The sequence below is a fragment of the Vulpes vulpes genome, chromosome 9 (assembly GCF_048418805.1).
Source record: "Vulpes vulpes isolate BD-2025 chromosome 9, VulVul3, whole genome shotgun sequence".
Classification (NCBI taxonomy): domain Eukaryota; kingdom Metazoa; phylum Chordata; class Mammalia; order Carnivora; family Canidae; genus Vulpes; species Vulpes vulpes.
This window is the reverse complement of record NC_132788.1, coordinates 65,625,950-65,641,868: the sequence shown is the minus strand read 5'-3', so window position 1 is coordinate 65,641,868 and position 15,919 is coordinate 65,625,950. Positions and strand designations below refer to the sequence as shown.

Below are 15,919 nucleotides of genomic sequence, written 5' to 3'. Positions count from 1 at the left end.
TTTTTTAAGTAATGAATGTGCCCAGTGTAGGGCTTAAACTTGTGACCCTGAGATCAAGAGTCCCATGCTCCACTGATTGAGCTGGCTAGGGGCCCCACAAGTGATTTTTGATTATGCCTTAAGTTATTAAACTTATTGACATATTTGTTGTGTTTAATAACAGTGGTGGAAATAAAAAAGTTACCCAATTGCTACCCTACCACCAAATGGTTTGCCAGTGTCACCACAAATTGTCACCTTTTAAATTTCCATATACTCTGTCAGTCTGGCATGTGCAAGTGTTTATATACCTTCAACCTATAATATAAATAAGCATTTTTATTCTGTCTTACATTTGGCAGTTCAGGTTTTCTGTGTCATTACCTTGTTTTCAGGGCTATTGGTTTATTTCTTTTCTCATAGCTATCGTTTTTAAAATCTACATATAGTCCATTAACTCTTCCTGTGTTGGACACTTGGATTATTTCTGTTTTTTTCTCCCCCCTCCCATTTTACAGATAATATAAATCATACAATTCATAATTCTTGATGAACAACACAATACTTTTTCTTAAAAACATTTTTTTTTTCACAAAGGATAAGTTCCCAGGAATGGCATTACCAAGTCAAAGGTTTGAACACTCAGTTGGCGTTTGAAATGCATTGTTAATCTGGAAAGGCAAAATGACAACTTTACTTTTCTTGTGTCTTAAGTGTTTTTCCCAGTTTTATCCCAGTATTTAAACACCTTATATTCAGAAAGATTTCCTGGCTCTCTGTGCCCCTGATGGGACTGATACAAACATGAGGGCCAAGCGTTCTCTTTCTGCCTTCACTTTTTTGCTAAGCACAAGGATGTGGAAGAGCAGTGGGGGCTGGAGTAGGAGGGCACCCTGGCATGTAACTGGGGCCCGACGGGCTCTCTTTGTTTTTGCAGGCAACGTGGTGAACATTCAGACAGGCCGCTGGGTTGGCAAGCAGAGCGGCTTGGGCGCTGGCCTGGACTCCTTCTATGAATACCTCTTGAAATCTTACATTCTCTTTGGAGAAAAGGAAGACCTAGAAATGTTTAATGCAGCATACCGAAGTATTCAGAACTACCTGAGAAGAGGGTGCGTCTCCTCTCTTGCCCTGTAAAACAAACCCCTGTGGCGTTCCCACCATGATTCCACAGCACTGTTTGGTCTCAGCGTTCATCTTCCCATTTCCTAGTTGTTGATCGGACCTTTGGGGGTGAAGAGCTGTATTAGCCTTCCACTGTGGCATTACAAATTACCCCAGCACTGGGTGGATTAAAACAACACACATTATCTCACTCGGTTTCTGAGGGTCAGGAATCCAAGAGCCGTGGAGTGCCCTGAGTCTCACAGGATTGTCACCAGGCTGTCGGCAGGGGCTATGGCCCTGTCAAGGCTTGGTCAGGGCCAGAGGACCCACTTGTAGGCTCATGCCTCTGCTGGTTGGCAGGTTTCAATCCCTTGCCATGTGGACCTTTTTGTAGGCAGGTTATGGTGCCAGGCTTCCCCCAGAGTGGGTGATCTGAGGGAGGTAGAAAGAGAGACCAAAGGGTGCTGTCATGACCTACTGTTGAAATGACAAACCAGCACTTCTGCCCGGCTCTATAGGTCCCACAGATGAACCCTGACACAGTGTGGAAGGGGGCCGTACAAGTCACACCCTTTGTGACTGCCAGAAGTCAGGGATCTTTGGGGCCATGGTGGAGACTGGCTGTCCCAAGGAGTGACATGTGCCTGTGTTTCACTGGGGCTTTAATTGCAGATGGAGCTGTAATACAGGACAATTACTGAGTTGTTTTTTTTTTTTTTTTTTTTACTTTCAAAGACTTGTTTGGATTGGTCTTTATACCTAATGAGAGGAAGGACAGTTACCACATGTCCCCCCTCTGTTGATTAAAACAGCATTATTTGCTACTACTCATATGTACAATCAGGGGGCAGGAGAGGAGTGCCATTCAAAGCTACAGCGGCTTCTACCCCGATGTCACCTTACTTCCTTGGGCCTTTCTTCATATGCTTTTATTATTAAATGTCCATTGCAAGTAATAGCTACTGAGTTTCTGCATCTTAGGGTTTTCTTAGACTTATTTCTATGTTAGCTGTTGTAGGAACCCCTTATGTGAGGGCTGTGTTTTAGTAAGAGGCCGTCTGGCCAGGATTTAGTCATTTTTGCTTTTTAAAGTCCCAAACTAAATTGAGTGATGATCCCTGAGCATCTTGCTTATGCATTCGTTCCTTTGGGCCCCTGGTATAGGACTTTATCAGAGAAGAGACTCTTGTGTGGAGAAGTAACCAGAGGCTTTTCCACTCCAGTCAAATCCAGCAAAGACCCATGCTAGATACCATATTATGTGGCAGTATTCGTAAGCCTGAACGTCCAAGTGTTTTCTGCAAAAAATACGGTGAAATCCCTGATGAGTTACAATGGCTAAATTAAGAACTTTTATTCTATGGTAGATGTTACCTTATGCTAGAGTCTGGTATCAACAGGTAGAGGCAGTTTATCTCCAAAGGTTTAAAGAGTGAGTTAGGAGAAAACGTTAATGTTGATTCCACTGAAGTTTAACCACGAGGAGCTGCGGGAGGAGCTGGGCTGGAGCTCTGTCAGTGATCTTTCTTTTCACCTTTGACCGCTCTGCTTGGGTCCTTAGTCGGGAAGCCTGTAACGAAGGAGAAGGAGACCCCCCGCTGTATGTCAATGTGAACATGTTCAGTGGGCAGCTGATGAACACTTGGATCGACTCTCTGCAGGCCTTCTTCCCCGGGCTGCAGGTATCTTGTGATCATGTTTACCAAGAAAAAGCTGTCATTGGAAAGCGTTTCTGTTTTTTTCCTCTTTTCTTTCTCTGAGACCAGAGCATTCTCTGGCTCCTCCGGATTTGGGAGGTTAGTAGCACAATATATGTCCTGATTATTCTGTTTGTGGGATCAGCCCCAGAATATTGAACAGAGCCATACTAAGTAAGTGTAAAACCATGGCTGGAAAGTGTGATTTTTGAATCATCTGTCTCTTAATTTTGTTTGTTCTTTGCTCATAAGAATGGTAAACCTCTTGTCCCATGCAGTTTGCATCAATTTGGCATTGTGAGTCAGTTAGGGAGGGCATCCTTTTTCCTGGGTTTGCTCCTTTTGGGTTGATTTTTGTCTCCAGTCAGGTCAGATGAGAACCGGGGGGCAGAGGGACAGCCCAGGGCCTTGCCACTATGTCTTGCCGCTCTGAAAAAAGATTCTTAGCCTGGTGACCTGTGTCTTCTCCGTAGGTTCTGATAGGAGATGTGGAAGATGCCATCTGCCTCCATGCCTTTTACTACGCCATCTGGAAACGCTACGGGGCCCTCCCTGAGAGGTATAACTGGCAGCTCCAGGCCCCTGATGTGCTCTTCTACCCGCTGAGACCAGAGCTAGTGGAGTCTACATATCTCCTCTACCAGGTACTAGAGTTTGTTGATCAGTAGTTTGTATTTAAATGTTAGCAACTGGTTTTTAGCAAACATTGGCTGAGTGGTGTAGAGGTGTGTTGTTTCCTAGTGACTGTGATATGGTTGCCACCTAACCATAGGCTTGTCGGTGTTTAGTGTGATTCATGGTTCCCTGGGACAGAGAAGGTGTCTGCAGTCTCACACCAAATTGTTGAATCTAATCTTCTCCAAAGCCCATTGTGCCTGTACCATGGGGCTTTTCTCTCCCACCCTGACACATGAAAGAGGACTTAGTACTCAATGTTTTCTAGATCTGTTTGGCCAAAGAACTCTTTTTTGGGATATAGTTCTGTATTCATGCGCTGTGGAACACTGGTCTGTGTAATAATTATTCAGACGAAAGGAATTCTTTTTCTGGGTAAAGGAAATCATCTGGGATTCATCCGAATGCCTATTTTTGTTTAACGCTTAAAAAAACATATAGTGTTCTTTTTCCATGAAATTTAATGCCAGAGAGATTGTCACTTTAACTGTGAAGTCTCCCCCGCAGCCTAAGGCAGATATTTATACTTCTGGGCCTGCCATCCGTCTATACACACTGGGAGTGTGCATCCATTCACAAACACAGCAGCTTTCTACAAAGCCTGTCTTCAGTGCACCTCAGGGGACCTGTGACAGATGCCTGCAGGGAGCAAGCCTAGACAAGAAGATACTTATTTTTATGAGTTTTGATAGTAGGATTAGTACTGGGGTTTGGATTTAGTAAAGATAAAATGAACACCTAATCATGCCATTCGCTTCTAGAGGAAAAAGGGAAAAATCCTATGAAACTGGTCAAAGTCCTCACGTGTAAAGAGAGACCGCATGAGTCTTAGATGACCTCTCAGAAGAGGGCAAAGATAGCCTCCAGGCTTTCTTCTCTGAGCTGGGTGTACAGTCAGGTTCCATGTGCTCCGAGGATGCCATGCCTGGTGCTGCCGGAGTTCTCTTAAGCTTAGGTCTGTTGCCTTTGGGTTTATACCTCTTCATTTCTGTCACTTCTTCTTTCCTATTTTCAGCTTCTTCTCCCTTTGACTATTTTCTTAGAAGGCAGAGAAACCTGCAGCTTTCTGGCTCCACCCTCGGAGGCCACTCCCTGTGCTCTCCTCCCACACAGACTGCTGCCCTTAGAGTAGTTTGCATATGCTGCTGCAGGTTGGCACTAGGCATGGAATAAAGATGATTCCCAGCTTTTGAACTGGATGTGGTGGACAGGTCTCATTTTCTCAGAAAATTGGTTTCCTAATGAAACCATATAAGAGCATGGAGCAGAGTAAGCGACCCTAGGGACTGAGTTCATCAGGCAATTCGAGAGGAAAGTGTGGGGGCCTTCTGTTTGAGAGTCTTCTTGTTCCTCTCAGCTTTTCCTCTAAAGGCTACACGTGGAATGGGGGCTGAGTCCTGTGTCCTTAGGTTTGCATCTTAGTTTCTAGGGAGTTCTGAGGCAAGAAAGAGTAGATTTGTTCTCACCTATGGTACTCTCAGTGAGGCATTATTTCATTTCTGATTATGGTGGGGAGCTGGAGAGCCAGAGCAGGGTATTGTTCTATCCTGGGGCGGGACTGCCTCTGGCCTGGTTAAGGTTAAACACACTGTAGATGGACTTTGACGTGAACCAACAGAACACCTTAGTTCTTGAACATTTATGACCCTTCAAGATCAAGAGAGCTGGGCGCTGTGCCTGCCTTTGGCCAGTGACTCACCTCCTCAGGAGATTCCTACAGTCACCGTGATGTTTATTGATGGCATGTTTTCCAGGCCCTTGCTGGATCACACTCTCTCATGTTCTCTCTAGGCAACCAAGAATCCCTTCTACCTCCATGTAGGAATGGATATTCTGCAGAGTCTGGAAAAGTACACAAAAGTCAAGTTAGTTTCCTAAGTTCCTTCCTTTTTCTGTTGGCCACTTTTGATTTCTTTCAGTTGTTCTGGGGAAGTATTCTGTTTTGCACTTTAATTTATAGAACAGGTCATTAATGTTTACTCTTTAGGGAATTTGCTTATTTTTTGCATAGCAGGACAGGTCCATTATAGTGGGAATTACTTTTAATTTTTTTTTCACGTTTTTTTTTTTTTCTGTAAGATTCCAGTAGACTATGTATATTCTTTTTAAGTAACTTATTTTCTCTAGTTTTACAAATAATACATGTACTAAAAATTTAGAGATTACAGAAAATATGGAGGTAGACTATTATCACCGTAATCTCCATGTGCAGATAACCACAATCAGCATTTAAGTTTATATACTTACAATCATTTTCCTATATTTGTATGTATAATGTGTGTATGTATGCATATATTAAAAAAGAACTTTATTTCAATTTTGGGACCTGCTTTTTTTCACCTAGCAGCATATCTTAAGTATTTTATTACAAAATAGTATTTTAGACTACCCAATAAGTCAGTTCTACAGATACTGGGACAAAAAATTTCAATCAGTTCTAAATTTGTTGCCGGTCCTTTTCTTGGTGTCATGTTAGCTCTTGGCAGATGAGCTCCACCACCTCCACCTTCTTTCTCTCCACAACTAACCTGATGATTTTGCAGCCAAACCATTTTTTAATGAATTTGCAAATAGTCTAGGCTGCAGAAGGATAGCTCTTAAATCTAACCTAATTTGTTTTTCATATGGTATTTGATGATTTGGTTGATTTTTCTGTTAATAGTCTATTTCTGCTTCTTAAATTAATAAGCAAGCAGGAAGGAGCAGAGGTAGGACTAACAGGGCAATTGTTTTGCAGGTGTGGGTATGCTACATTGCATCATGTCATAGACAAATCCAAAGAGGACCGGATGGAGAGCTTCTTTCTCAGTGAGACCTGTAAATACTTGTATCTGGTAAGTGTGTTAGAAGGTTAACCCCAAAAATGTTTATTACTGCTTGGAGCATGCATTATTTGATCTTCCATCTAGCATATATTCGCTGGGCACTTCTCCGTGCTGGACATGTGCTGGCCCAGGGACACAGTACTATCAAAACAAAAGCATATTGCTGTCATCCGCTGTGGTTTCTAACCTCATGGGGGAAGTGTCGTCAAGTAAACAAACAAATGAACTTTCGATTGATCACGACTGACCGATAAGCCATGGTCACGGTTTATAAAGGACCCGCCCACATGAGTGGTGGCAATCAGGGAAGGCTTCTTTGAGGAAGCGCCAGTGTCTACAGCTCTTAAGTCTTTTGATGTGTGTGAGTGTGGCTAAGACCCCAGCCTGGTTGGCTCTCTGTCCAGGCCCACATTTCTCGTGTGTAGAAAGACAGTCACGGGACCTGGAGGAAACCTTTAAGGGGTCATTTGTCAGCATTCATTTTTTTTCCCTAATGGGAGCTGCTATCTGCACGGAGAGGTCAGGTGACTTGCCTGGGTTTTTGGGGTGATTGCATGGCAGAGCTAAGGCTTCACTCTCAGTGCTGACTTCTGTAGTGCTCTTGCCACTTTCCTACTCTGCAGCATGTGCACATGGTATGAGTGGCATGTGCACATGGCTACTCTACTACCTTCTCTACCACTGTACTTAAGGATACTTCCTCAAGGCACAGAGGGTCAGAAACAGTGTGGAGGCTGAGATTCTAAGGTAAATGAGCTGTAGTGACAGGCCGTGTTATTGAGGTCTCTGGTTCCCAGGCCCAGGGGCCAGCTGGATCAGAAACACCCTAGGCCCTTGTTAAAGTTACAGCCCTGCTGAATCAGAATCTTCAGGAGTAGGCTCAAGAATCTGTAATTTTGACAATGGCTTGTGGTTTGGTACAAAGCCACGGTTTAGAATTACCAGTCTAATCTGGTGTGGCTTTTCACAGGACACTGTGCAGGAGGTGTGCCCACGGGAAGATGGCCACCCTGCCGTCCGATCCCTGTGGGGGCCTAGGTCTCTCCATCAGTGACTGTGTCAGGGCCAGGTGGGCCGCTGCAGGCTGATAGATGCCCTGCGTGCATCCCCGTTCTGCAGCCCTCAATGCCTGGAGTGTTCACAGGGCGAGTTCTAGAGCAAATGATGGAGACTCCTTAGGCTGTTCTAGAAGGAAGAACATAGGCTCTGGGGTGAAAAAACCTAGGCCTACCCTATTCTTCTCCTGTGAGCTGTGGAAATGGACAAGTTGTGCTGAGCCTCTTTTTTCCTCATCTGCCAAATACTTCAGGGGACTGTAAGGTTTCTTCCATCACTGACATTTCTGTTCTAAATGTTTGCGCATTTAACATTTACCTGACACCTGCCTTCTCCACCCACTGACCTGTCCTGTATTCAGTTACGTGTTCTTTCTGGATGCTCCTGTCGCACGCCTACTGTTGAAGGAAGGCACTGCCCTGTGTGCCTCTGTCCTCACAGCCTGGCCTGTGTTCTGACAGGAATCAATGGGATGGTGGCACAGGTGTCTTGCTCTATCAGGCCCTGGGATGTGGTGAAAGATAAAGTGTATGCTTCTTCCCCTCCAGCATTTTCCAGTTCAGGGCCTATGTGTGTGTGAGGTGGAGGTAGTTCTAGAATTCTAGTGCCAGAACTCTCAGGGGAGTATATGGGGGTCATCCAGAGAGCAAGTTTGGGTCTCAGCCCTGGGATTTCTGAATCTTTAGGTTTGAGCAGGGTGGGATGGGATGGGGTAAATTCAGGCATTTGAGTTTAAACAAAACTGGTGATTCTGCTTTGCAGCCACAGTTGGGAATCACCTTTTTACCCGTATGTCCCTGAAAAGCCTGAGGACCCAGCAAATTCTACTCCCTGAGTGGTCTGGGACATACTCGTCTGAATTTGTTATGAATGTGCTACAATTATCAGTTGTATCTTTTTTGTTTTGTTTTGTTTTGTTTTTTTCTTTCCTTTCTTACTAGCTATTTGATGAGGAGAATCCAGTCCACAAATCTGGAACCAAATACATGTTTACAACCGAGGGACACATTGTATCTGTGGACAAACATCTTCGGGAATCTCCCTGGAAGGAATTCTTTTCTGAAGAGGGAGGGCAGGATCCAGAGGGGAAGTCTGTGCACAGGCCTAAATCACCCGAGATAAAAGTCATCAACTCCAGCTCCAATGTAAGTTGCTTTCTCCAGGGGAGGCTTGGCTTGCATGTGGAGGAGGAGAAAATAATACAAACTTGTCATCCAAAGTCCCTGAGAGAAAAATTGGTGGCCTACTCAGACTGGGTCAATTGGAGGGGAATTTCCCAAAAGGCCATTGACGTGGTTATCATCAAGATGTGGGGACCCCTAGGGGCAGCACCATTTCTCTCCTAGCTGTAGGGGCTGCAGGGGCTCCAGGGGCTCATGGTCATGGGAACCTGGATGGGGAGAGGTGTGCAGAGCAGGGGGGTCTCCCAGCAAAGTCTTGTTCTGAGCTGGCTTCAGTGACCTTGTGGGAAAGAGCCAGCAGAGTAAGCCCTTGACCATCTTCCCTTCTCATCTACTGGAGCTTCTCATTGGCAATGCTCACCAGAAGGCAGAGGCCACAGGGACCTTTTGGTTTAATCTGTCAAATTGGCCTTGGGGGCCAGAGCAGGATGGGAAGGGCAGAGAGCAGAGCTGAAAGGACAAATGGAGGAGGCCCAGCCAAATCACCCACCAGCAGGAGAGGGGGAAAAAAGCAGTCATCAGTCATCGTGACTTTTAATGAAATGCTTTTTGAAGTGCAGAAGAAACTCGGTTTCATTTAAAGCAGGGTTTCACTGAGCATGCCTCGATCGTCCTGATGAACACTGGGAAAGATTTGGAAAGAAGTCCTGGAGTTTGTGGTAGGAGTCCGAGATAATTGTATTGATCAGAGTCAAATAGGATGGTTTGAAAGTGAGGATGGGGAAGGAGACCCTGCATCAGTTGAAAGTCAAACCGGGGATCCCTGGGTGGCGCAGCGGTTTGGCGCCTGCCTTTGGCCCGGGGCGTGATCCTGGAGACCCGGGATCGAATCCCACGTCGGGCTCCCGGTGCATGGAGCCTGCTTCTCCCTCTGCCTGTGTCTCTGCTTCTCTCTCTCTCACTGTGTGCCTATCATAAATAAATAAAATTTAAAAAAAAAAAAAAAAAAAGAAAGTCAAACCGTGTTATGCCACCTCTCTGCTCAGAAAAAGCTATGCTGTCAAGATTTTTCCATCTTCTTCTAAACTGCCCTGGTTAGTGGACATCCCGCCCTCCCAGGCTGTGCTTCTGTACTTGGCCTTCAGCATCCCATTGAAGGGCCAGGAGCTATATTGACGGACCAGAGCAGAGCAAACTCCCCCAAATCGCCATAAGGCCATGCAGTGTAGACCAGGTGAACACAGCCTAAGTGGGAAGGAAATGGAAGGAGGAGAGCTGGGGGAAAGAAATAGTAACAGTTAACATTTGCGTATAATACCTACCAAAGCCCAGGCCCCGGTATCCAACCGGTCATGCACGTTAAACTCTCACAGCAGCCCCGTGAGGGTAGGTGCCTCTGGGCTCCTCATTTCACATGTGGAGAAAGGGAGGCACAGAGAGGATCCTGGCTCTTGTTGGAACCAGCAGGTGGCCGGGAAGGAGACACTCATCTTAGACCTGATCCTGTGCCTGGCTCTTGCTATGTCGGCCTGTCCCAGGGGTTCCGTTAGGCTCATGGCCTAGTGGGGAGACCCACTCCTCCTTGGGTGTTTGTTGGTAAAGTGCTGTTGCAGCACACAGGAGGGAGGAGTTAATCTGCCAGGGAAAATACAGAGGGCTTCTTGGCAGAGGTTGCTTTTCTGAATATCCTTGAAGGATGAGGAGGAGCTTCCCAGGAAGTGCTGTTCAGGCAGCAAGAATGGCACCTACAGATGCACAGCTGGGGAGAATTTGGGGCCAACTGAAGGACCTGTTTGTTGGCCTTGATCTTACAAGGCTGAGGAACAGGGCATAGTGGTAGTTCAGAGGGGTGCGAATGTGTTTCTTTGGGGGCAAGTGTGTAATGAATGTATGTGGAAACTGCAGATAAATGTGTTTGGTTCTCAAACTTGCATCTCCTTTGCAGGGGGGAAAAACAAAACAAAAAAGCTCTGTCAGGCATTTAGGATTTTAGCTGTGGATGAAAAGAGCCATAAACTCAGAAAAACCACAGGACAGTTGACCCTTGACCATTGCAGATCTGAACTGCACGTCAGTGTTTCTTGACAAAATATAGTACCATCCTGTAAATGTATTTTCTCTTCCTTAGGATTTTCTTAATAACATTTTTTTTTCTCTAGCTTACTTTATTGTAAGAATAGACTACATACAGCATACAAAATACATGTTAATCAGCTGTTGATGTTATCAGGAAGGCTTCCAGTCAACAGTAGGCCATCAGTGGTTTTTAGGGAGTCAGAAGTTTTCTGTGGGTTTTTGACCACACTGGGGGCAGTGCCCCAATCCCTGTGTTGCTTGAAGGCCAGTTGTATCTTCATATAGCTAGAGTATTTTCCAAAATTCTGGATGTTAAGTTAAGGACCCAAGGGATGGATGTTTTTTAGCCTCCCTAGGTCTCTACTTCTTCACCTCTGAATTGCAGATATTAAATTTTTTAAATTTTGTGATGGGCTGTCCACTAGGGATGGTTTGCTCCTCAAAGAGCATTGAGCAATGTCTGGAGACGATCTTGGTTGTCACGATTAGGGGAGTAAGGGTGAGGCGGCATCTAGCGGGAGAGACCAGAGATGCTGCTAACCATACTGCAGCACACAGGATGGCCCCAGATGTCACCAGGGCCCAGGTTGAGAAATCCTACTTTATTCCCAGAGCAATTAATACCTGGATTTTTAATTTAAAGTTTACATTTTTCCACTTTCTTTTTTCTTTCTAGTGCAATCGTGTTCCTGATGAGAGGAGATACTCCCTGCCCTTAAAGAGCATCTATATGCGGCAGATTGACCAGATGGTTGGCTTGATTTGATCTACTCTCCTCTGTGTGGCCTCATCTGATACGGGATGTAAACAGCTGAACCCGCGCCGTGCAGAGATCCAGTCTGAGACAGAAGAGGATGGAAGTCTGGCCATCCGCAATGATGTAGGAATTTCTGTCCCACTCCTCACACACACCTAACAGAATCTTGCATATATTAGTGTTTCTTTTCTGTTCAATAAAATGCCCTGTTTTTCTTAAGGATATAATTTAAAGTAAGAAGGTACACAGAGATTGGCTTCTTATGACATGCTGGTTTTATAAGCACAGTGTGGATGAGGCATCTTTGAGTGATCTTCACAGCTTCACACTTTGGAATCCAACCAGTGTGTTCCTGTCTCCGGCACTTGCTGTGACTGCAGTATTGCTACCTCTCTGTTAGAGGACTGTGAACGAAATTTCTGTGCGAAAGGCCTGAGGTTCATCCCTATTTATTGCATTTTGTTTTCCTTTCTCTCTCTCATTAAACAATTGGCTCTCCCTCCACTGACGGTTTTGGATCACACGGGGGAATATCATTCAGTTATTCATTTGCACCGCAGGTATCTTCACAGTGTTACAAGTTAATTGCTTATGAATAGCTTTTATCTGAATTTCAAAAGGCAGTGTCTTAAGTTGTCACACAGCTAGGTCTTTTGGACGCTGTATTACATTTATTTTGAACTTACCTGAGGAACTCTCATAGTTCCAGAACCAGGTGCCTTTTAGAGAGAGAAAAATACCTAAGAATGTCTGAGCTTCCATCTATTTCATATTTACTAACCAAGGATTCTCAATTCTGACCGGATTTGGGTTAGAATTTTATTTTGTTTTTGTTTTCTGTGTCTTGTGCCAATTAATTAAGTCAGGGAGAAAGAAATGATCAGATGACTCTCTGGCATCCCTGAGCCGTTTCTCTATGTAATACAGGCTTTAGATTAGTGCCTTATATGATTTTGGTAGGGGCTGCTGAATGTCACAGCTGCTGCTGTGGTTTTAGCAGGCATGTTTCATATTGTCACATGGTGGGACCACAGTGAAAAAGGGGAAGGGATGAGTGTTTGTAAGGCTCTGGAAAATTCTTGGCCAGTCCTTGCCTTCCAGCCTGATATTTTAAGGAAACCTGCATTAGGAGGAAGTTGTGCTAGAATGGCTTCTTTCTTAGAACAGAAGTGTCTCTCTTTGAACTTAGGCTGAATGTTCATACAGAGCAGAGGTGGATTTGAACCCTCAGCCTGGCTTCCGTCTAATATCTGAGGTTGAAATGAATCCTGGTACAAAGGGTAGAAGTCTCTTAAGAACCTCCAGCCATACCTGTCCTGTTGCTCACCTGTCTCTGCTTGCCCACTTCAAATGATTTCCTGTTCATTTTTTAAAACCAGAAGTGTGGTCTGAGCCATTGCATACCAATCAAAGGGAGAAGTTTTATTCCTTCTTGAAAATTTCAGTGTTACTGTTTTTTGTTTTTTGTTTTTTTCTTTTTTAATAGATGCAGAATTCAGTTTTTGGTGACTTTTTAATTTTTTTAATTTTTTTTCTTGGTGATTTTTAAAAAAGGGATTTTCAGTAATAAATGTATCACCTCTGTCATTTAAATATTTACTATGCAAATTGTAAAGTAAAATCAGATGCTTCTGTTTTACCTTTTTTCTTTATTTCAGAAGCATTCTCTTTATCAACCTTGTCTCATCTACTGAATAGAACATTTTGAGAATACTCTATATTTTAAGTGTTTTCGTTGACTTGGTAAAATAAAAATGCCTCATTTTACTTATGCCATGTGCATACAGGCACGAGTGTCCCCATAGCTTCTGTCCAGGCACACTGAGGTGGGACCATGAACGTCCCATTTGGGAGGATGGGGCATGTCAGGGAAGAAAGTGGGCCCTCCGTATCCGTTTTCTCTCTTGTGGTCCTGCTGGATTCTGTCTCCAGCTTCTGTGACATCGATATGTAGCATTCCAACACTACCCTCTCATCCGGGCCCGTAACCTGTCACCCGCTCTGGCATTCCATCCCCCTCATGCTCAGGCCAGGGACCTGTGCCTCAGCACCACTGCCACAAGCCAGGGGCCACAGGCTGGCAGGAGATGTGTTCTGTATGAGTCTCAACCCCCTTGACTTCTGGGCTGACTTGTACCAGGTGGTGAGCCTGAGGGTGAGGGCCTTACTGCAGACCAGTCCTGCTGGTTGAGCTTCCGGGCTACCTGGTCGAAAGTTTGATGTTACCTAGCCCATTATCTATGGGACCAGAGGCCCAGTATTGTCTAGTGCCAGTTGTGAAAGGAAGGTTCTCTGAGCCAAGGTCAAAGCTTACTTGTGTTCTTTTTGGAAATCAGAGTGTCAACACCTGTGCTGTATCTTGCAGGACAGTTGCTGTTTCTTCTCTTCTGTGTTGCAGGATGTCAGGTAGGGAAGGGCCAAGGAGGGGAGTGTCTTGTGCCAGGACTGCCCTGATCCCTGAACAGATGTCATCCTTTGGAACAGCTGTGAGCCTGCCCCCTCCTCCAGTTCCCTGTGTAGCGAGTGTCTAGAGTCTGCTTTGGTCAACACGAGGGAAAATGGTTTTGCAAAACTGTTGTAGAAAGCTGCCCCGCGGTTAGGCTTGGCGGAGTTTGGATCTCCCACCACAGAGTTCTCAGTCAGCACAGGGCAGGCCCTGCTACTTTGGGTGATGTGACCAAGGAAGTCCATTTCTGGAACAGTAGGTGACAAAGGAAGTGTTGGCTGGCTTCCGGCTGTGCTGGCCTTGGTGAAGAACCAGCTTCCAATTTTCACATCTTTCTACAGTTTGTTCCAGCTCTTCTACCCAAACTCGGTCTGTGCCTCCAAATCCCTGGTCCCAGGCTATCCCGGATTCGAGGGGCACGTGCCATCACTGAAGTCATTGTGTGTCTATGCACCAGGGCTGTGTCTATGCAGGTGAATTGTAGAGGAGGCTCTGTATGCGATCCGAGGGCCTGAACGTGGTTCCCCCTACCTCCCTCCCTCCCCCTCTCTCCCCTCCTTCCCCCTCTCTCCCCTCCCCTCCCCTCCCCTCCCCCAGCAAAGAAAAATACCCTCTTAGCTATTTTCTTAGCTCAGTTTACCGAATGATTGCAAACTGTAATCCTTAGCTTTGAATCTTGTGGACTGAACGTCAGACATCCTTTTCTTCTCTCTGGAGGGCTCCAGAGGTCTTTCTCTTTTGACACTTTCAAATTGAATGCTGGTGAAACGGTAGGGCTGAATGATGGCTCTAACCAGAGTACCTGAGCAGGGACTTTTGAAGAAAATCTTCTTCTTTCCTTTTCCATTCCCAGACATCCAGCTCCTTCTCTAGTGCCTCTTCCCTGCAGGGCAGGGACCCTTGTGAAAGAGGGAAGGTGGGCTGGCTGGGCTGCGCGTCCCTAGGTGTTGCAGGGCTCAGGGTTCTGTTCCCGCTGGAGTTTGGATGTGAATCCGGGAAAATGTACCTGTGGACCTTCCTGATTCATTACCCCCTTTCCCTCTTTCTGAGAGGCAGAGAAATAATATTTTTAAAAGGTATTTTGTTTTAGTTTTAAATGGCAAAACACAAGCTGCATTTTTATTTATTATGCACAAAAAAGGTAAATCTGTTTTTACAAAAAAATCTGGAGTTGGAAACTCTGGGAAAACCTATTGAAATATACACATGCTTCTCTCTCTGTAATGTGCAATATGCTTTGCAACTATAGATGATATTTTATGTTTAATCTGTAAATAAGAAATGTATTTAAATTAAGAGGGAGCTTTTTGTAAAAGGACCAAATGTTCTTTTATAAATGTACTAAGAAATATCTTGTTCTTTGAAATTTATTAGGATTTTTATGAGTAATTTTTATTAAAAGATTCTTTTTTTTTTTGAATTGTCATTTTGTTTCTCTTTTATATACTCACACATATACATTACACACAGGACAAACTATAAAACTAGACAAATAAAAACATTGTGTTGTTTTTTTTTTTTTCCACAGCTGAGCCCTGAGTAGTACCGTTCGATGTCTGTCTGTCACACCTTCTATTGAACTGTCCTTGCCATGTGGTTTAGTCCTGTCCCCTACACCCTCTCCCCTGTGCATTAGCCTCTTTCTCCCAGGCCCTGACTCATTCGCAATTCTTGTTGCCATTTATCTGAATCTCTCTAGGTTCTGGAACCAGTGCTCTGTTATCTTAAGCAAGGCGATTCATTTCTCCTAACCTTGCAGGCTAAGCTGCACATGCAGTCAGCTTGGGGTGTGCTGGTGTGGGGGAGGCCTGAGGCGGGAGGGTTTCAGCGAGATGGCCTCCATCCCTACTGCTACCATCTCTCTGCTGACCCTGAGATGGGGTCTGGAAGGAGATCACTGATTCTGCCCCTGAGACCCCTTGATGGGGCTTTTGAAAAACTGTGAGTTGCAACAAGGAGAGAGATAGAGCCCTGAGATCGGAAGTACCTTCCTGGTAGTAAAGCACACTGGCTTGGGACACCTGGGTGGGTTAGTTGGTAAAGGGTCTGACCCTTGATCTCAGCTCAGGTCTTGATCACAGGGTTGTGAGTTAAAGTCCCCCACTGGGCTCCACGCTGGGTGTGGAGCTACTTAAAAAAAAGTACACTGCCCCTTTGTAAGGGTTGGTGGTGGTTGTTTC

The 15,919-nt window shown here is 45.1% G+C and overlaps 1 protein-coding gene across 1 annotated transcript in view; it reads left to right on the top strand.

Moving 5' to 3' along the window:
- Positions 1–15,159, top strand: part of EDEM1 (ER degradation enhancing alpha-mannosidase like protein 1) — a 28,856-nt gene extending 13,697 nt beyond the window's left edge. The window contains exons 6-12 of the mRNA XM_072720363.1: positions 917–1,091; positions 2,648–2,768; positions 3,257–3,427; positions 5,250–5,323; positions 6,196–6,292; positions 8,281–8,484; positions 11,213–15,159. Coding sequence (XP_072576464.1) covers positions 917–1,091; positions 2,648–2,768; positions 3,257–3,427; positions 5,250–5,323; positions 6,196–6,292; positions 8,281–8,484; positions 11,213–11,302 — 932 coding nt within the window. The 3' untranslated portion in view covers positions 11,303–15,159. The remainder of the gene's footprint in view (positions 1–916; positions 1,092–2,647; positions 2,769–3,256; positions 3,428–5,249; positions 5,324–6,195; positions 6,293–8,280; positions 8,485–11,212) is intronic.
- Positions 15,160–15,919: the final 760 nt, after the last annotated feature.